The 22,637-nt window shown below is 46.4% G+C and overlaps 1 protein-coding gene across 1 annotated transcript in view; it reads right to left on the reverse strand.

Annotated features, from left to right (window-relative positions):
• Positions 1-538: 538 nt before the first annotated feature.
• The window catches only part of LOC8040230 (homeobox protein EMX1), a 112,907-nt gene continuing 90,808 nt past the window's right edge, over positions 539-22,637 (reverse strand). The window contains exon 3 of the mRNA XM_029968530.4: positions 539-1,305. Within this exon, the coding sequence (XP_029824390.3) occupies positions 1,120-1,305 (186 nt within the window). The 3' untranslated portion in view covers positions 539-1,119. The remainder of the gene's footprint in view (positions 1,306-22,637) is intronic.

Here is a 22,637-nt window from a genome sequence, read left to right on the forward strand (position 1 = left end):
CCAGCACTAGCCTCAGACCACGTGACTTTCGAATGCACTCTTTTTGTGCTAAGGTCCGTTAAGTCAAAGCATTTATCAGAGTAAGCTCTGTCGATAGATTAATTGAAATTTTTGCACATAGCCTGTGAGACAGACCACAAGGGGTCACTTCCGATCTGTCTAGGCTGGCGTTTGTTTTCAATTTCAGGGATTGGTGAACTCATAATTTAAGCAATACCCAGATTAAGGGTAAATTACTTTACTTAAGTCCTTGACGTTTGGCAGCTCTGATCTATTCGTATGTGTGTTGCTTATTCAAGCCTTGTTGTGTCACTTATAGAAAGCAATGTTGTCAACATATTTTCTACCTCACGACACCTGCCCACAAAATGCCCCCCGTGCATCCTGACCAATATCAGACCCCGCAGATGACTCATGAAATTCACAAGTACAAACACAAAGTAGGTTCTGTACAATCAATATTTGATGATTTCCGGGTGAGGAACCTGAGTCAGTGTTCAGCACATTCATAAGATGCCGCTTCCAGGAACACCCGCGCGCGTGAACGATGAGCACTTGAGTGCAAAACGAAACAATTCCTCAATTCGATGATCGCACAGCAAACATCGCAATATGCACTTCCCGTGTCCATAGAGCTGTTTTGGTAGTCGCTGATGCCTTTGGAAGTTTGCACTGTCACTGAAAAGTCACGGTCGCGTTGACTTGGGTTTTGCACGCGCACCGGACAGCACTTGGAGGACATACAAAAACGTCTGTCGATTCCTGTCCTCGAAGCGGTGGTCTAATCTCCGCGAAACGAAAGCACCAGTGTGGACAGTCTTGGCACTGAGTTGGCAGAGTGGCGTGCCTGTTCTCGGCAAAGGTGTCTTCCTCAAGCGATGACGTCGTTCAAGAGCACCCTCTGCGATCTGGCGTTGACCACACACGTTCATGACGTCCACGACGGATGAGCAACCGCAACGCGTTCCACAACGACCTGTGGTGGTCGTGGACCACGGAGTCGTCGAAGTACGAAGCTCTGCCGTTCCGGATGACAGTCTGTCAACGGATGAAGTATCCCTGGTGAGAAGCGAAGACCACGTCCTCTGGCGACTGAGCAAGGGTCACGTGGCTCTGACGTCACGACAGGGGGTCCGGATGGGTGGAGTCTGAACTGGAGTCGTCCATCTGGATGTCTGGGGACATGGCCGCCGGAGGTCGCGGGGACGAAGACTTGCAATCGGAAGACCCGTGGGACGACGTGTGCTCTTCTTCTTGCTTCTGCCGCTTGTGCTTGGTTCGCCTGTTCTGGAACCATACCTTGACCTGCGCAGGCAAGAAAAACTGGGGCTTAATTTCATCGAGAAACAGACTGAGAAGACAGGTTAACATCTGATAAACCATGGTCAATAGCTTATGTTAACTAGTATTGATTATTCGTTGGTTAGACTATACAACCAGTCAAGTATCCTGCTACACGCGCAATACACAGTACCCTAAACGAAATATGCAGCGCGCGTTTTTTTTTTCTTCTTTGTTTTCACTTACTTCATGTAAGAGAGTATTAAGGGGAGAAGAACGATATTTGAGAATGATAGGCAGGCGTTTCCTATGTCGAAAAAATGATTTAGATGCGTCATGGTTTGACAAAAACAAATGACGGCTGTCCACAATCAAGCCACGAACAAATGCGGACCAGATGAATTCTGCTCGACCTGTTTACTGATGTATGCGACGGATTGCACAAAACCACAACAAGAAAAGCTTCGCTAAATATTACCCTTGGTTTCTGACAACTCATTTGGATATGTGCGCGATGTTTTTTTTTCCACTTGTCGCTCTCAGAAGAAAAGAAAGTAAAATCGTAACCCTTTACTCTAGACCGGTGTCGCGAACTTTATTTCTACACATAATGTCACTCATCAATATCCAGACTCGTTGCAACCCAGCCCCGCACAAGACAATGATGATCGAACAAAAAACCCTTTCCTTTTTAATTTTTCCTTCTCGCATCCATCTATTCGAGTCCTTCCTTCGTCGAGACCTCTGAAGTGCCACGCCTCCACTCCATCACCATTCTCTCGATTCATTGAAACGGACACCGCGCCGACCGCCAACCATTACCTGTTGCTGTCCCCAAAAGACAGCCGCATAAGGCGACCATCTATCGTCGCGCACGACCTGCCACCATTAACACTCTCCGGCTCGAGGGACAGCACCCCGCCCCTGACAAACCCATTCAGCATAGCTGCACGCGCGCGCCGACGAGCGTTCGTGTGCTTTATCCGCCTGCGCTTGGCTATACTATGTTCACACTCCACTCTCACAGCGCGGTGGAAGCTACGTGCTCGCTGGGCCAATCGTACGTCTACCTTTCACCACGTGATTACACTCCCGCCCCTACCCACGTGCAGAGAGCGAGGTTGGGTGATAAAGTAGAGGCGGTTGATTTGTCCGACGAGCGCGTAGCTGCCACCGCACTCTCAGCTTACAGGGGCGAAGGGAGTACAGACTCGACCGGGCACGCGGTCAGGCCCCAGCACGGCGGGTGCACGATAGGAAAGCACGCCGAGGGCGCCGAGATTAATTGCCCCAGCCGGCCCACAGGAAAACAATCAAAGCCGTTCAACGTTCGTCTCTTTTAGTTTACTGCCAGGTGGGTTCCGGAAAGTGTTTTCATTGTGTCCACAGGCGTGCCGACTTTTAATGAACGGCACGCCTAATGCATTAACTAATGGCGAGGCAACTCGCGTTGTTTCCCGCGCACTCCTCTGTGTGTTGTAGAGCTTGAACGGCGCGCGAGGCTCGATGCCGTGAACGAACGTCAAGAGGGTTACTTTTCCGCCAGGTTTGGATGGCTTATTCTACACGCGTCCCCTTCAACTGGCTGGGTACAAAACAACTGGGGTCGGCCTAACTACAGAAAATAAAAAAATGACTTCTCACAGAAACAAGGATAAATGAGGCTCCCGTAACTTTAGCGCCCCCACGTCAAACAGCTTCGCAATTTGGTGAAAACACCCTAAACAAGCGGTATAATTTTTTCTTTTAATTAATTAAGTTTGAACTTTACATTTTGTGCAATTATCTCGCTTCAACTTCGAAGCGTTCAAACTCTACTGAGAGCCAACCGCAGGCTCCAATTCAATAGGCATCTTTAAAATTTGCATTCTTCGAGGCATGTCTAAGATGCGGGTTTTTCAATGCACATGCTTTGGATACGTTCTCGGTATGATCTAGTCGTGCGCTTTTACATCAAGGGGACTATATGACAAACGAAGTTGAGCCTACGAGAAGGCACCTGCGAGAATGCCGAGCACATCCGTGGTTATGACAAAGGGGTCCCCGCTGACTGCTGCCAACCTTGGTCGCCGATAAGAGCAAACAACATTGGGCCCTTCTCTCACGTCGGCGGCTGCCCTTGGCTCGGAGACCCGTTATCGATGGCGTTCCGAAATGAAGTCGTGATTAATGTGTTCGCCCACTGTCCCACGCTGTATACATTTTTTTTTTCTTCTTTCGTACTCTTACTCGCACGATTCGATCGAAGAAACACCCTCTTGCAAACGAGCTCGAAAATGAATTGCGTCCTGTAATAGAGTCATTAACGCCGACGGTCGCGCCTTCGCGCAGGCGCCGATGAAACAACCAGCGAAACACGATATCAAGATGCATAGTCGGCGTAGGAGACGTTGTATCCCATTAGGGCTTTGTGACTCTGTAGAGGCAACACCCGTCCCTTCGTCTTCTGGCAGGCTATACTTATAGCTATAGGCGAGCCAAGAGCTGCTCGACAACATGGCGCCCATCCTTCTTCCTGCTGCGAATGCCTCGGCGATCTGACCGAATGATTTCCCGCTAAATTTAGCGGACAAACGTTTTCGCTGAGGGTAATGGAAAATGTATCCGCTACATTTAGCGGGAAAGTATAGACGTCATGTGATATGATGTCACGTGACTCCGTGACCTCACAGTGTCGAGAAACTGCGATTCCCCGCTAAATTAATCGAAGACGTCTGCCCGCTAAATATAGCTGACCACAAGTTCCACAACGTACGTACACCAAAAACACACGGGGACGGAACCTGGCCAATAGAGAGTTTTAGTGGACCGTTAGGATAAATCTAACACCGGGATGTTTTCGTAGACCGCGTTTCCCCCTCCGCCAAGTTTTCCGCGACGAAGAAGCCGCTACTGCGGTTGCGCGCCGATGGCCTCGACTGTAGAGTTCCGAATATCGTAGAGCGAATCGCGGTGGGTGTTGCTGGACGGCGAAAACTCCTTAAGGAAGCGGAGTCAAAAGTGCATTGTCACGACGCTCCTTGCTTTTGTGTGATTGCTGTCAGCGACAAAAGCGATCAAGCAAAGAAAATGCGCCGCAATCGTACGATTTCTTTTTTATGTGCGTGATTGGTTTAGCCTGTGATAATAAACCCAGAAAAGCAAGGAGCGTCATGACGGTGCGCTTTTTGCGCTGCTTGATTAGCTTCATCAAAGCGTAGCATTAGCTGCGGTAGCAGTGAAAGTGAAACAGAGTATTACTCCGTGCTACGGGTTTCGTTCTTTAAGGCGAAAGCCTTATATGTCTCATTGTTGAGTCGACCTTCGAAGTCCTTGAGCGAAAACACGTCGACGACACGAAAGGTACTAAAACGTTTACGTGACCGCTCGGCGAATTACATGCAATGAAATTAAGAAGTGGACAAATGGAATTAAGAAAATTCAAAGTGGATTAATAAGAATTAGAGTGAGTTAAGAGTAGTTAAAGAGAACTAAGAGTAATCAATGGGAATTAACAAGGACTATAAAGCGAATTAAAAGGAATCAAAGTGAATTAAGAGGAATTAAAATGAATTAAGAGGAGTTAAAGAGAAGAAAGAGGACTACGAGAAATTATGTACGCAGAATCTGGAAATAACATTTGAAACAAATAAAGAGAATGTGAAAAAAGAGAACGCGAAACAAAGTAAATCATACGTATGTCTTTAATGCATCGGCGCTTGGGCTTTCTTCTTCAAGTTGTCTTAGGGAAAACAAAAGATAACATTTTTTTTATTTTAATTTGAGATGTAAGAGAGGAAGGCGTTTGTCTAGCGACAAGGGTACAAAGTGGTCTCGTTCTGCTACGGCTGAGAGCCGATTGAGCGGACAAGGTTGGGCCTCCCTGTATTCAACGGAATATGACCTTCATAAAACAAAATGTCGAAATGATGTCGCATCTTTACGTAGTCTGGAGCGAAGCACCGCATAAACACAGTCCCGTTTTTAATGCACGATTTTTTTTAACGTTACTTCTAAAACGCAATTCCAAAATTTTGACCGTCCGTCCGTGTATTTCCCTCTCAATTTAGCGGGAAAATCGAAATCACGAGGCCTATACACGAATTAGGTTTCCCGGGAAAAATTTAGCGGGAAGATCGATGTCACGTGATCTGACGTCACGGGACATACAAATCCAATTCGGTTTTCCCGCTAAAATCAAAGAAAAAATATATATCAAGTGACCTGCACACCAATTCAGTTTCCCGCTAAATTTAGCGAGAAATTGACGTCACGTGACCTATACACCGAGTCGATTACCCGCTAAATTTAGCGGGAAAATTCGAGAGTCTTGTCACATAGACACCGATCCAATTTTGACGCCAAATTTAGCGGGGGAAATCGACATCACGTGACCTATTCAACCATTGTTTCCCCGCTAAATTTAGCGGGGAAATATACTTCACGTGAAGCATTAATTCTCTAACGAATTCATTATAATGCAATTTCATGCATTATACTAGGACTGTAAGGATAAAAGTCGCTCCCTCTTTCTCATTTTTCTGGATTTTTTTACCAGTCCACGCTACCTTTCGTCCACATCAGTCCTTGCTTTCTTGCTATATGCCTTCATACGACATTTAAAGCGGTAAAGGGTGGGGAAAAAATACTTCAAATTTATAAGGGCAAATCAAGTTACCTCGAGTTGTACTTACGCCTCAACAACTCCTATCTCGTCTTGACATATACATGAGTAACCTCTATGTTTGATTGTCTTGCCAGAAACTTGAAACCGAAACAAAATAATAACAAACGTGACAGGTTCGGCTCTGATGTGCAGGTGGGTGCCTCACGCGTAAAACATCTTTATCGCATGTTCGTGCTAAAATTGGACGTTCCTATTATGTGCTCGTCTCCGCTGGTTTCGATGGTGGGCATGCGGCTACGTTTTGATGGATCTCCCATGAACTGTCGCACTTTCGAGCCCAGCAGCTAAATATTTCGTGTGGGTGTCAATCAAGTTTGACCTATTTTCATCGTCATTTATTTATATTGTTATTTTTCGAGAAGTTGGTGATGACGCGTTGTAATACAACATAGATGAAGGTTGACATTTCTTGCGCGTACATACGCTACAGCTCGCTGTTTATAGCTAGAATTTGTACCGCGATAGGTGGTCTTTTTTTAATAAAAAAAAATACTTTTTGCGGTACCGTCCTACCAACATATATATGAACACCACGCAGAGGCCTGTGATGAAACTCAGAAGGCGTTGTATAAAGGGCTGTTCAAACAGGACGCGTTTTCTGCAGTCACAGCACCTGCTGTACCGAAAGTGAAGGTTTTTCTCAAAGCCGAATCCGGTTTTGATAGTCTTTTTTTTTTATAATGAGAAAGGTTTTTTTCGCTTGCATTCTTTGGACAAAGCGTGCTCAACACGTGTGGCCGGTTAGCCACTTACACGCTCCGCTGGCTGTCGTTAAGGCCTTCACTGCTGTAATCGGTCCCCAATCTAACAAAAACAAGAAAAGGGAAGAGACGGCAGCGAGTCGGGGAGAAAGAAAACGGGAAAACAATGTTGTTTGTGTCGGAAACATCATCATCCAAACCTTGAGATAAGAATAAATAAAACAACAGACAAGACGAGTTGATGTCCAATGTAGAAACGAACGCTCGCGCCGCATCCTAAATGTCAAAGGGGAGTAGTCAATAAATGGTAGCTTTTTGAGGGGAAATTTCTAAAGAATTTAGAGGATGGCTTGTTCAGTACAGATGGACTTCTGAACGCTCCCACTACATGGTGATGCCGATATACGCGGCTGTGTGTCCATGCAACGTAGCGTTTTCGCGCTTGTGCATTCCGTAAAACTGATCCGCGGTAGAACGCTCACCGGTCGTCAGAAACGTGATCCAAACTATCATCGAGGATACGAACAATTAGCAGCAGTGGCCGACAAAGTGGAACATGCAGCATTACTGAAAAATAAAATAAAGAGTTGGGGAGTAAACGAACTAGCAGGTCGTTTGAAGGCTTCCCTTTTTTCATCGGAACAGCCGCAAATAGGAGCCGTTTAGGCCGCCATCTTTCTCTAAAACTTAATCACCATGTATGCAAATGGAAAACAAACTAATCGAAAAGACTTCTAGAGGCCCGAAGGCACTCAAACGATGCATCATATCTCCCAGAAGTGATGGGCGGAAAGGCGTGCGCGAGGCCCTCCTGGGAACAAGGTTTTGCAAATTTAGAACGATAAATATGCAGGGAGCCTTTGAGTTCAATTAATTCTTCTGTCTCGACTACTGGATTCTTCGGTGATCAAAGCAACTATTCAATTTAGAAACAACATACATATTTTAAATAAAACGAAAGAACCAAAAGCACCAAGAAAGAAGATATGAATCAGGTAAAGTCGATAAATATAATTTCTTCGTCCTTACTGCTGAGGCATCCTATGAGTCAGTACCTAGACGTCGCTTCAGCAGTAAGGACGAAGAAATCTTTGTTCCTTTAATTTTTAGTTTCGCGCTCTCTCTTCCTCTTCCTTGATTTTTCTTTCGAATACATTTACGGGTTGGTTGTCTAGTCGCTTCCGATTAAGTTGAAGGCGCTTCCACGGGCGGTGAGCTTTATCGGAGAGCAATCTACTTCTTGAGAAGGCACCAGCTGCATCCACTAAATCCGTCGTCATGTTTACGACTCGAAAAAACAAACAACGAACAAAAAGCAAGTCGCGTGAGTCTTGTCGGAGCCTACATACGTAGTTCCAGATGCTAGTTTCTTAATTTAAACAGTAATATGTTTACCGTATTTTTAGTAACAAACCGACATTTAAAAAAATAAATACATCTTAGAACTTCCTTTGTTCACCTGATCTAGAACTTACTAGGTATATATAGCTTGCAGCGTTGTCACATCAGCGTGGTGGTTAGACGTGACCTTGTTACTTAGCACATACCGTTGTCAGCATATATCGCATACCACCGAAATTTTTGTTTTCGCCGCGAGAGGGATTAGGAGCGACCATTATTACATGCTCCACCTCCTCCACCTCACATGCTGCGAGTTGAGTGGTTAAAATGATGATACAGGCCCGACAGTCTCTCGCCTTCATATTTCCGCGAAGAATACTTTTTGATGTGGAGGAGACCTGCGTTATCACGAGAACCCCGGTCAAGGTGGGACGTTCATCGAATCATAAGTAAAATCTGGGGATCGGGAATACGATACCCGCCTTATTACGTGCCCTACATATCTAGGGATCAACGCATATGTTTGCAGAAAATATATGTTCACGTAAAAAGTGCCTCGTGTGTAAGCAACTATACGTCTCTGTATCACTGATCGCTGATATAGTAATCAAATGGTCGGGAGTCGTGTCAAAACTTCACCAACCATTAAACCGTTCGAGACAACCTTGAGAACCTCAAAAAATAAGATTGCGATAAAAGAAATAATACACAACAATCGAGACACTGCGAATACGCGCAAAGCACGGCGACATCGCTCCATTCAAAAAAGGACGACGACGAATAAAAAAAATAAAAAAATACCTAAAAAAAACAGTTGCCCTCTCTTTTTTTTTCTTCTTTTCTTAAAAGGACGCTGGTCGTGTGCTAAACACCGTACCGCAGACGCAAAAGACCGGGGCGCGCGTTCTTTGCTTCTCACAATCACGAGTCGACGGATGATATACGCATATACATACACAAATCGCGCGATAAGAGACCACGAGGATGATTGAGGACTTCTCGCAGACGCACCTCCACAAACAAAACAGAACAAAACAAAAAAAAAATGGCCCAGATGCTTTTTTTTTTTTTGTTCGCTTTATTTGCCGTCCATTGGAGGAGCTACTATATATATACTTTTTTTTTTCTCGGTATACGAAGCTTCGTTAAATGCCCTCCTCTCCGAAGTCAAGGCCCGCGGCCAAATTCTGGGTGGCGACCTCCTCAGGCGCCCCCCAGTGCGATCCGAATACACGGCGTTGCTATTATGTGGCAGACGATGACCGGAACAATCCGCTAACTACAGACCCCTTTCGGAAATACTGCCCTCTGTTGGCAGCTGTGGGATTCATGCACAATGGCGGACTAAAACCGCAACGTCACGGCATACTTTATGCGTTTGTTTGGATGTGAAGGCAAAACCGCACCCGCAGAAAAAGTTGATGAGCGCAGTGACGTTGCACTTTCGGCGCTGTTTGATTGGCTCGCCGGCTCCTAGCGTTGGCCGCGCTCCGACATTCGCTATCTTGTGGAGTGACTTGCACGTTCCACGATGTTAGTTGTTCCGCCATTGCGCAGCGGTTCCGACCTTCTAATAATCGGCACGCGAGTTTCGACATGAGTCTATAGGCCATCCTACACGGTGTTCTCGCGTGCTATTTCAGCATAAAAAGAAATCGTAGAAGTAAGTCAGAGAACAGAGGACCGTGGAGCTTTTCACAACAAGGTGTCTTTACGTGGTAGTACATTGATCATGCTAAAATATTTGTGCCAGAGTGTGTGCGCAGGTAAACACAGGACTACGACAACACAAGAAGAAGGCTACTGGGCTGATGATCCTGTTCCATCGTCTCCTCAATGTCCTAGGCTTTTTAAAGGATCCATGAGCCGTGAGGTTCATGCCGCACTCTGGAGTCAGTAGCCAGGCCACCAGAAAGGTGCAGGACGCAGCCTGCCGTACTTCTACTCCTCCTCGCTAAGTCTAAGCAGGCTCTTACGGCTGCTGGAAGTTCGTGTTTCAGCGGGGCTCTTTCGAAGATAAATGGCTGTAATGCAAGACGAACGCGCACTTGATTTCCATGCAGTTCTGAGATACGCCTCATCGTCAACGGGGCAATTTAAAGTAACCAGAACCAATCCACTCCTCTCCATGCTCAAATAGGTCCCAAAATGGAAAGCGCAGTGCTGCGTGCAGGAATTTCGGAAGGCAATTTATCAGGCCTATTGCGCACAACACCCCAGAATTGCGTTGCCCGGAAATAAATCGGATAATTGAGTATCGGCGCTCTAACGTATACCTTATTTTAGTGGCTCTAGTTAAACAAAGACATCTCTCGTTAACATAAGCACCTCCGCACACGCCCCCGAATCGTGCACTATGCAATTTGTTTTTATATTAACGAGATAAAAATGCGTGTATTTTTTTTTTTTTTTTAGTTTTAACCGAAATATTTGATCCGTGTAGCGTAGGGTGTCCCTCTTAACGAGACACGACTCGTTTTCCAACTAACCGGTCATTTCGTTACTACAACGGTACTACAGTGTCGTGAGTTCACTGAAGCTTGGGAATCTTGTAGTCTTCGGAGCGCAAACAGAGGCGAACACGATTTAAGGGACACGGAGATCCGTGTCACGTTCATCGTGTTCGCCTCTGCGCACAAGTGTCCTGGGCATCGTGCACAAACTAGACCAACAGCGAGTCGTGTTTGCTAAAGCCGTACGAGACTGTCGCAAGACGCGGAGGACGCGGGCTGGCCCACCCCGTAACTCGGGGTTTCCAATAACCGACGAAGGTTTATATCGCACATATATTCCCGAAGAACTGGACGTTCATCAGTGTAGGCAACCTTGCAAAGCACAACCAAGAGCCGGGGGTGATCTGTCTTTCCGGCGAGATAAGAAAGAGCGAGTTTTCTTTTCCCAGATTGGTCGGCGACCCTTCATTACAATTAGTGGGACAAGAAAAAAACCCGGAGAATTAATCCGAGGTCGCGGCTCCATCCATCCGCGCTCTCCGCGCGGAGAAGGCTGGCTCTGAGCGCCCGGTATAGCGAAGGTGGGTTCAGTCACGCTTGTGCATGATGTTACGCGGGAAGGCGCGGGAAACCGTGATCATAGGAGGTTCTATTCATGCCGTTGTTTAAAACACTTTCTAATGGCGACAGCCTCGTTTGTGATGGACTCTGGGCTCGATGGAGAACGCGCAACGGCAAATTAATTCTAGTTGCGCACAGTCGGCAAGTAACATTGTATACATGTACCACTGGTCCTCGCAATGTAATGAATAGCAAACGACGGTACTTCGGTCCTCTAGCTTGGGCGGAGATGAGGCATCTACGCATGCGCAGTGCCGACAGCAGCGCCACCGCAGCGGTATGACGTCACAGATTTGAGTTGGTGTATGGACGCTTTCCACACGCGCCAGGTTCTAGTCGCCGTTGCTGACCTTGTCTCGTTTTACCTAGATGTCGAGCCACCGAAACGAGCGTTGACGAGCTTCCACATAGGCCTACGCTGGGCAAGAGGACATGGTAGAATGTAGAATGGCAATAGGGAGTTTTCGTAGATGGTTTTCGCCGTCCCGCAACGTTCTCCGCAACCCGATACAATACCGGAAACTCTATACAGTCAAGGCTATCGGCGCACAAGCGCAGTAGCGGCTTCTTCATTGGGGAGGGCTTACCGGAGGGGGAAACGCCATCTTCGAAAACTTTCGAATAACCGGCCTTACTGCAGTAGTGATGCGGTGAAGAGAACGGAATAAGAAAAAAAAAAAGCAAATACTGAAGGTCGGGGTAATGGCAGCGCCCGTATACAGCTGCCCGGAAAGCGTCTACATAGGACCCCGGTATGTACCGGGGGTATGTGCAATGTTTCAGGAGGCCGCGGCGTTTCAGATCGACGTTTCAGGGAGTCGGTAACCTCGTTCAGCGTCCGCCCCTCATCAACCGTGCCTCGCGGAACGGAGGACACCCACCGAAAAACACCAAAATATCTACCCTCCTTCGATGAAGGCGAACAGTCTAATTGAGTTATTAATGGACCGCAAGCACACTTCCTGGAAGTCTATCACCGCGCCAAGTAGCCTCATTCCCCATTCTAATGTCTTTAGGAAGTGTGTTGCTCGTTCACCTCACGAATATCTAGCCGCTTTCCGCGTTCGAAAAGCTTAAAAAAGAAGAAAAAAAAAGGAAGGTGGGGTATAAAATACACCGTCGCCCGCAGTTCACGAAACTTGACACGTTTTTAATTAACGCTTAACGCGGAAGGAAGCCCCGGGTAATTAATTAGTGGCCATAAATAAACGCGGTCCCGACGCGCCGTCGTCCGCGGACTCGCTTCTCAACTGCCATCACTGTCCCGGCGCCGCGCAGTTTCAATCTAATTGGCAGAGAAGCGGTTGCCCATTTTCGACGCCAACATTCCGCCATTTTTCACGTTCTCGAATGTGTAGAGTTGTTGCTAAAATCATTTGCCCGATTTTTCTTTTCTTTTTTGTTTATGCAACCGTTATTCGGTGGACGCAGAGAGAAGGGCAGTCGCCCAGATTCGTTCGGAAGCTAATAACTCGCGACGCAGAAACAAAAAAAAGTAAAATTGTGGCCCCGCGTCTCGTTAGGAATCCCCATTAGAAGAGGAACCGCTGGCAGGTATACGTATAGGACCGCACCTTCGGGCAAGTCGCCGCTGCGTATGCCTCTCACCTTTCGCGGGGAGCTAACTCGTTTACTCGGTGTCTCCGAGTTATTAACAACTTGCGCCCCCCTCCAAATATGTTATCGTTTGTCACGACGGCCGAACTGAATCAACAACTACCGAAAGGGAGGAGTCAAGGTACCAGAGAGTTTGAGTAGATCGTACGCTGCGGAGAGCGGGCCCCAGGGGGCGCGTGCGCACTCCATGCTTCAGGAAGTGACGGCAGGAGCTCCCGATAAAGTGCAGTACTAGATAGAATTCGCTCTGTTAAAAGCCTTCAATGTCATGTCCAGTTTTAGGCGAATTTCGGTTTGCAATCACGTTTCCGTAAGTATAACCAATATTAACGGGTTCAAGCTTTCTTAATGACATCGGATCACGTGACACTGTAGGGGTGGGGTAAGAGATAACTCTAATCGCGACCTGAGTGCCTCTTGATAATAGTTTTAAGCACTCACAGCTCGTTAACCAGAAGGCTTGAAATCAGATGGTGCGCGAACTTCGTGCTTCGTGACGTGTTCGACGGTGTTCGAATCGGCAAATGCTGGAATATCACTTCTTGCTTTATTATATGTAGCTAAGATTAGTGTGGGACAACTTTGTGCCCCAGAATAATACTATCTACATTCTATAATATCCATCAAGTCTACATGATGTGTGTGTGTGTGTGTCGGTGTGTGTGTGTGTGTGTTTGTGCACTATTACCGAAGCGCATTTGGCACGGCCCAGCGAAGGACTAAGGGTTAATTTCTGCCACCTGGGGATCTCTTCACGTGCGACCGAAATCTCGGTTACGCGGCGCACTCTCCGTAAAAGCTTGCGTCAGATTGCGGGAATTCGTTCGCACGGGCCGTGCGCAAGACAAGCGAGAACACGCGACGGAGTAAGGTCTTCAACAGGCTAACAAACACTCCACAACGCCCACTGACACGGTCAAGAAGAAAACTCGGGTCGGAAAGCACGTCACCCCCCGTTCCAAATCATTCACAAGAGCCGCCCACCAAATCCCCAATTCATTAAGGTACGACCGCGCCGTCAATAAGGCCGATACACTATACGCCTAATCAGCTTCGCCATTTCCATCTCCACGAAATAAACAAGGAGGGGGGTCGAGGCAGAGGGGAGAGCCTTTCAAGGAGCTCCTCAGCGCGCTGCCCGACACCGAGATAAGGCATTCAGTGCCGCCGCCGGCCGTGCTGCGACGACTCCGCAAACGTTAAAACAGTCGTCCGCGAGGAAACGCCCAAAATCGCCATCGGCATGCGGGCCGCCAACCCGCGCTCGCTCGCCCGGTGTATACACGGCACATAGGCCACCCGGCCGCAAGAGGCTCGAGACTGGAAGACTGCGATCGAGGATGCTTAAGGCCGATTTAATGCCTAATTTATACGGGAAGCGGCTCAAATCGCCGTAATGGCACGACCGATATCGGGCCAGTGGAAGCGCGGCGGACCTTGCTCGAGCGCCCTTCGACTCTATCGCCGAATGCGCTCTCGGTTCGCCTGTTGTGTACAGCCACGCTTCCTCCTCGCACTAGTTCCTTCCCAGTGTCTATCGGACAAGCGCTCTTACTTCGTTGTTTATCGTTCCTTCTCTGACAAACTTGAAAGCAAACATCCGCCGTAAACTTTCTTTTTTTCACTCCTTTCTTCTCTTTGTTTTTTCTTTTCTTTTTTTGACCGAAAGAAATTTCCAAATCGAGTAATTCTAGTCCGTCTTATCCGCACTTTTATTCTTTTCTTTTCTTTTTCGTGTGTGTTCTTGTCTTGCGTATTTCACTTCACGACATTCACAATGGGTCTTCGGAGTCCTCTTTCGTTCTCGTCCAGAAAACGAGGCAGCATTTAATTGCGATAGTCGTAGGCACTTCGGAATCTGCAGCTTGCTGCCGGCCAGAGCGTGTTTCACTCGACCCTGATTACTGCTTCACTGAGAGGTGATAAATGTTCCCGGCTTTCGTTGTTATATATATATATATATTTTTTTTTTTTTTTTTCGTGGCGCGTTCCCGCCAACAAGGCGTGAGAATGCGCAAAATGATCTCTCTTTTTTTTTTATTTTTTGGGGCGTGTTTCGGCTAGAATAGAGGGCGCACGCACACACGCACGCCTGCTCGCGCTTTTGGAGGTCGTTAAAACTCCGCGCTCGTTAAATGCTTCTTTTATCTTTAAGATCACTTGGACTTGATCAATGCGTGCGGAGCATCCGCTAATTTGAGCGAACATACCGCCCTGTTTGTTCTTTCGCTCTCCTCGAAGTGCTGATATTGTGATTGTTATAGTATGCACAGCGTTGGCCATCACCCAATTGTTTCTCTTCTTGAGGATCATTTCATTTTAAATTATACGAAGGCGTGACTTAAACGGGACCAAATATTTGCTCGCAATTATCCCTCCTTCTGTTAACATTCGTTCAAACGTAACGCATGCTATCCTCGGAGAAGACATTGCGAAACCTGCAGGGCCACAATGTATAAGGAACGCTTAGACTCGGAGTATCGGTACTTCAACACCCGATTTCCTCGGGTGCGCCGCCATTTTGGTGCGCGCGAATGATAAGATTATCAACCGCATTTTCGCATCGCAGGCCTTGAGCCTCCTGCAGGAGTGGTAGCTTCAGCGCTCCCCCGCGCTTCCCCCGTGCTTCAAATCGCACTAAAATTGACTGATTTGGGGACTTTCGATGACGCTCAGCAAGTTTTTAATTAGAACAGTACGCTCATTTGACTTAATTACAAAAATCATGAGTAATTTTTGGGCAAATATTTAGGTAAGTATGTTTTTTTTTTGTTTTTTTGCAATCCTTGAAGTCCATCATGACTGGCAGTCTGTTATCGAAAATAGTTTCTTCGTTTCTACATCGTCCTAGTTTTAGAAATTTTTGACGTGAAACCTTCATTGGCTAGGTGTTCGGTATTTCATGAAGCCCGGATAAAAGCGTGGCCTCGAGGCTCGACATTGATTGGGGTGACAGGAGGGAGAGGAGGAGTGAGGTACTCGACTCTGATTGGTTAACGGAGAGGTCATGTGACCAGAGGGGTACAGCGAGGAAGAGCTCGACAACCCGTGCGCACTGAGGTAGATGAGCTCAAATGTATGGAAGGCTCTGGAAGACCGGCAGGTTTATCAGCCTGGTTAGTTGTAGTATCGCTTCATTCAAGGAATAACTATAAAGTATACACATGACAAGCGTGACATTTTATGAAGAAGAGCTCCATGAACGTAGGCGTCTGGCGTCTGGAAACTCAGAGATCCACAAGCACCTGTGATGCTAGGACATTTCACGTATGCAATACAATTGTGTAGAAATTTGCCCAAATTTGTTTAAACCCTTCGGAGAAACATTTTGTATGTAGTGGGCTGTTTTAACGTTTCTGGGGTACGAAAAACTCTTTTCCCGCTATTTTAGGTAAAACTTCAGATGACGGGCGGCAACAATTTTGAGCACATTGATGTCCGAAGCATGGCCTCCGAGATTTTTGGCACGCAAAGTCTTCCCGGAACATCATTTGCCGGACTAGATTGACATAGATGAAAAAAAAAAAAAAAAAAGTCTCGAGGCTGTTTTTGCTTTGCGGTGGCGCTAAGTGCACGGTCAATATTAAGTTCCTCGGCGTGTTCGCGTTTGTCTTGCAAGTAGCACCCTAGCGCCAGCCACGCCACCAGACACGTTCATCGAGGCGGCTGGGGCTATGTCTTAGTGCCGGAGCAGGGAGAAAGCTATAAAACACTAACCGGCGGTGACGGGGAATCACTCTGTCATGCGATAAGAGTCTCGGTAGACTTGTATGTTTCCCTGCGACTCTCTGTGACGGAAAACCGAAGCGCTAGGACAGTAAGCGGCGCGGCCCACTGTCTTTCGTCAACGCTGCCATCCCGCTTTTGCTTATAACGCGAATTACCCGAATCTCTTACTGGAGAAAAGAGTTCCCTAAGAAAACACTACACATATACATCTGTTTGCGTTATCTAAACGACCCCATTGCGTTGCAGTCTCTATATACCGCCGCAAGAAAAAGAAGAAACCCCTCGTTGCGTCTTTCCACTTTGCGTGATGTGCCTGCAAGCTTGGCGACCAACAAAAAGAGTCCGATGTTTTTAACATGCAGGCAGCTTGCGGTCGGTCTTATGCGACCTCATCGATGTTTCAGCGGCTTGAAGCACGTATACCTTCATCGCTTCCCTCTCTCTTTGTCTCTAAAAAAAAAAAGTACTATATTTTAACATGGACTTTGCTTTTATTTTGCGATGTCGTTAATCGTTAAGTACCTGTCCTGTTTCGTTGAAAACCCAGACGTCTCATGTAGCGGCCTTGTACCTGCTAAATGCCGCCCCTTTTTCCAATCTCGACTAATGGAAGGTTCCCTCTTCGTTTTCTTGTTTTCATTCACGTACCGAAAGCGTCCCTGTCGCGCCGCTATCAGTGCCGATTTTCCATACATTGACTTATTGTCACAGGTCGCTGGGGCACGACCAACTCCAGCCAAATGTTCAACATCGAAAATAAACAAAACAAGTGCACGGTCACCAATGTCTCGTTGCAGTTTGCTACGCTTCTACTCGCTCGTCTGTTGCTCTCTATATTTCTCCGGCTATTAGTGCCCTCTTGAGCCCGTGGCGCTAACAGACCTGGACCGTATGGCACTCGCCGTGCGGATAAGAAGCTTCCTATCCGAGGCCAGAGAGGGCGCCCTGTGCGAAACCGAAGAAGAATAAAGTGGCCACTGCGTGTTTGGAATGACAGAAAAGGGGGTCTTACCATCTCCTTGATTTGCACAGATTTATATATATATATATATATATTAGGGACCATCGCTATCCAACGACCGTGACAGCACGCACATCGAACGTATAAAATAGAGCTGATAACCCTAGAAAAAGAAGAAAAAAAATTACATCAACGGCAAAAAGTTCGACTCGGTTCGAAGCACGAAGCGAGCCAACTTGTAGGCGCGTAAATGTTCGCGGATTGAATTTACGACTTCCGGCAACGAGAGTTAAACGTCGCAGGACCTTATTTCAGTTGAGTCTATCTTTATCTCGTTCTAGGTTTTCTTTCTTTTTAATTCTTACTTTGCTTTTGTTCTAAGTGTGATTTTTGTTCCACCCTTGACTCGGCGACGAGAAAATCGGGTTGTTATAGTGCCACCGCCTTTAATGAGGTACCGCTGTGAATGAAGGACTCTTACGACTTTTAGAAACGTGACTGGCCAACATCGTCAAAAGAATGTCGTGTCCGGCCCAATGGCGTGATCGCGCTAAACATTTCTATCGCAGGATAAAGAATAAAGATAAGACTGGGAGAAACTTGAGTCGTGACTTAGACCAATTCTCGACTTCTTTCACTCCACGAGGACTTTGTTTTTTTTTTTTGCAGGTAAGCGTTGGTTGTGTATTGCCGAAATTTATGTTGCAACGCGCTTTTATAAGTACTTAGAGGCTAAAATTTAAAAAATTGAGCTTTCTTCTTTTTTTTTTTTCAAATGCAATAATTAGAAGTTAGTGTAAACGCCGCATTGGGTCGTCGATGTTCAGTGTAGTTCAAGAACCGTGCGAGGGAGTTTACGCTTGTCTGATTCAACGTTGATTTTTTGTGACCGTGACACTAACAGTTTTATTACAATAGTATGGGTCACGAAACCAGCACAATACTTTTCCTAGCAAAACTCATCGTGTTAAAAACTTGGTTAAAAACCAAAACACAACTGTGCAAAAGAACAAAAAAATACTCAGTGTATCGTACGGCGGCCGCATATAAAACGCTATCCCTGCAAAAGAAAAAAAGAAAAAGAAGAAAACACTGGAATTTAATCGAAACAACAACACGCCGAGCGAATAGCGACAGCCAACACCGCTTGGCATGGCGCGCACTATTTGTCAACTTGACACTGGTTCTCTCGCGCTGCGCTTGTCCCGCAGAGACAGCTGACCCCCGACGCGCTCGCATGTACACTCGCACACGCACACACACACACCATCCCAGGAGCGTCCGTGGGAATTCATGCGCGCGCGTGCTCTCAAATGCGTGCTAGTGTCCGAGGCGGAAGGCTTCGTTTCAACTTACGATGAACGGCAGCGGATGCTATGAGGCATCGAAGCCAATTCAATGCCGTCTAAAATGTCACGTGACCTTTGGAAGGAGCGCCGCGACGCAGGTGGTGGTGCCTAGTCGCATAATACGTTCAGAGCGGTGGACTGGCTCCTATAACTCGTAGCGACCTCCGCGGTCCATCCTAAGGCAAAAAAGGAGTAGAGTAGCCCGTCCGGGCTATGATTCAAAAAGTCGAGCCAAGCTGCGAGCCGAAGCCGTCCCGAAGCTGCCAAGGAGTCAAAGTAACCGAGCGTCGTCCAACTAAACAAGATTAAAACGAAGCAAAATAAAGAAGAAGAAAAAGCCGAGCTGCTCAAGCAATGGATTGGCAGATGGCGATTGCTTGACACGTGCTGCCCGTTTCAGAACCATCTCGCTGACTCGGAGGAAGCGTTCCGTAGATCCCTTACACCTTCTCGCCGAGCGCTTCTTCAGGTTTGTTGTCCGATTTGTCTTTTTTTTTTTTTTCCCGAGGAGGTTTGTTTTTCTGACTCGCTCCGCGACACGTCTGACGCCTTATTCATATATTCTGAAGCGGGGTGGCGTTTTCTCGCGGAGGCAGGTGGGGCAGAGGAGTGTTTTGTTTGGGCGCTTTAAAACCCTGACAGTGAGAAAATGACCCCCGCGTGCGGTGTACGCGCCGCCGCGCTGGACGCGGCAGTGGCTGATTGAGCGCGACGCTGCGCAGCGGTTTGCTTCCTCCTGCTCTTCGGGGACCATGTGCGCCTTCTGGAATCTTGTTGTACGGCGTGCTCGTTGTCGGCACTCGGGGAACAGTTTATCGGCGAGGAAGTGTCACCGTGACCGCCTCGCTCGGCCACGCTAGGGACACGGCGAAGATGAGTGTCGCTCTCCGGTGTATTGCCATGCGCGCGTTCGCGGCTTGCGAACTTCTCTCTCCTTGACATTGGGGACTAGCAATATGGGTCGGATTTAGGTGATGGATATTCCGACGGCCAGACGGTAAAACTAATCTTATGACGTGAAACACTTTAGATTGCTTTAAGTGTGATTGCCTTAAAAGGACGCACGATAGCTTAGCTGTAGAAGGGCAATTCGGACAACGTAATATGACCCTTCGTCTGGGTGTGTTTTTAAAGCGTGTGAAGTGGTGATTATCACTCTACTGCATCTGCAGTTGTGTGAACCATCTGTTATCACTGAGAGTTTAAGAATCGCGGGGCTTGTTATGTTCGTGCTTCATGATTTATTCATCGGCACTCTTATTGGCGAATATTATTGACTGCCGAGTTTAATAAAATGGGACTCACTATACGCTTTTTTTTTCTTATCGGCTGCCAGTCGACAATAAATCCGCCAACCTTAGCGAAACCATAGCCTCCGAGATTTTTCGCGCGCTCTGCTCTGGTCTATCCAAACGCACGGCTACCCAGCAGGAAAAGCGAGCCGAGTCATTTCTCGATTACCGCGCATGCGGCGCTTACATAACTAAACCAGAAACGGAAACACAATTGCCTCAAAGCACGCTGTCAAGTGCGAGCCGGCGGCATGAAGCTCGCATTTTCATTGGTCTCCTCGTCGGAGTAGAGACAGGTAGGTCGATTTCCGTTGATTTGTAATTGTTATTCGTCACTCCGGTCTTTGCTTTGTTTCGCTGGATGATGCCTCAGAACGCATGCAAGATGTAGTGCGAATCTATATATATGTTATCTACGGATACTGTCTGGGCGGTGGGACAGGCATAGAAATAATTATATTTCATCATAAATCTGAACATCTTTCTGAACTTCACTTACGCGCACGCACATATGTTGCACGCCTTTCGCGCTTTGAAAAAAGGAAAAAGAAACCCTTCAAAGTTCGATACTCTTTTTCCTTGGCTATGTGTTGCGGCGAGAGGCGGGGAGCACATTTCGCTCTGCTCCTATAAGTTTGGCAGACCGACGATAGTGATGACGATAACTCGCGGATATTTAATTTTATTGTTTGGTTTGGTTGCAAGCACCACACAGTCTTAACCTGCGAATGCAACGGCCTGAGGAACGCAGCCAGCGCGCGTAAAATCTCGGGGGCTACGCAAAACTAACCAAACTTTTTTTTTGTTGCATTTTAGCGTAATTTGGTTACTTTATTCTATGTGACTGGTAAGAAACGGCATTCAGAAACATAAAATTAGACGGTCAACACATCGCAGCGCAGTTTCGCAAACTTCGATCGATCTAACAAATTGGAGAATCGCGACACCGATCTTTTGGAGTTCCCTTTTACACATCAAAAACCGCAAATTAAATTTAAAAAAAAGCGAGGGCGTGTTTTGCGAACATGACTGGTGTCTGTGATCTATACGTTAATGGAGTATTTACGTCCGTATTGTGTGATGTGCGTGTTCCAGCTCGTCTTCACAAAAATCGAAACTGGGAGGGACGGCAGGAAGATGCATACGCTAATAATAACGAGGGGTTAGAAAAAAACGTCTACAAATGAAGCGTTTATGGGCGCTTGTTCACGTCCAAACGTAAATGTTTTCTCGTATAGAATTTTTTTTTTTAAATACATGTTAGTTGTGAGCTTGTGCTCTCTTTCTCGGAAGTTCACAACCTTACTGAATAAAAAAACAAAAATGATTTCAATCTACGGCCATAAATCGTAACATATCCCGGATTAATTATGAACTGAGATTATACAATTTTAGTAGATAGTAGTCAGAAGCTCAGGAACGTTCACTCATGTCTTTATATGCCAGACACTATTTTCATTGGGTCATACAAATCTTTGGCAAAATCAAATTGCCACTCACCATAGTGGAGAATCGTAACATTCCCAAGGACTGTAATTACCTATCTAATAGGGATTTTGAAAATTGACCGTTCACATTTTGCATAAATACCTCTTATTTCTCGTGATTCATTTTTTTCTTTCTTGTGCAGAATGCAGTATTACCCTCACTGAAATTACTATTCCCGTGTACACTAACGTACTGAGGCAGAACAACCTTTACAGTCGCTCGTCGTTATAGGATTGATACTATGAGGCATATTTGTCCATTAATGTTCAGACTGCACGCGGGGTCTCGCAATGAAGATAAAACGGTAAACCTGTAAAAGTTGGTCATGTGTCGTTTTTCACCTTGAAAAAGGGATACTCCTAAACAAGTTTACTGTCTATTTTGACAATGATCTGCACAGAAGTAAAATAGTCAATACGACGAAACCCCTCAACCGAAGACTGCAAAAAAAAAAAGAAACGCAGCTATAATATGGTTGCTGTTTGACTCCCGCTTGTGTTTAAGTTGTTCATTCCCAGTACGCAAAATGTCATCGCAAAGCATGTCGCACTTCACTAGCTGTTGCTTTAAGAACATATTACTTAGAAAAATTACCCTTAAGAAGAAATTTGGTGGCAACGACCTTTTAATGCATCCGACGTATTAACCTTTCCGTGTATCTATAAGCGTTAAACACCAAAGTTAGACTTAAAAGGCAATCAAGAAGTCTGGCTCTTAGTGTTACACAATAACTTTTTTACTTTAAATTGCCTCACTTATTGAAACTGCCGCGGTTATCTTTGAACGTCAGTGGTACGTTGATCCGATGATGACCTGCTCAATAAGGTAGAAAACGCTAGACAATTGCCAAAGCCGATTTGACCTTACTTTAGGCAGATTCATTAGAGAGATTGAAGGTCAACACGTAAAAACACCTTCAGGCCTTACAAAGAGTTGAACGACCAGGCTGTCAAATTAATGGCCTTTCAAAACTTTTTTTTATATAATTGATTATGTTTAACGCGTGTAGGAAGAGCTTCCGAATGGTGTTTTTTTTTCTATGCTTGAAGCTGCGCTTTGTTGCTCGAGCGAACAAAGCAAAAAGCAGAAAAAAAATGTTAAAACTCTTCAGCTAGGTTTCGGTTTTTTTTTTTTTTTT

The sequence above is a fragment of the Ixodes scapularis genome, unplaced genomic scaffold (assembly GCF_016920785.2).
Source record: "Ixodes scapularis isolate PalLabHiFi unplaced genomic scaffold, ASM1692078v2 PGA_scaffold3__209_contigs__length_174095766, whole genome shotgun sequence".
Classification (NCBI taxonomy): Eukaryota; Metazoa; Arthropoda; class Arachnida; order Ixodida; family Ixodidae; genus Ixodes; species Ixodes scapularis.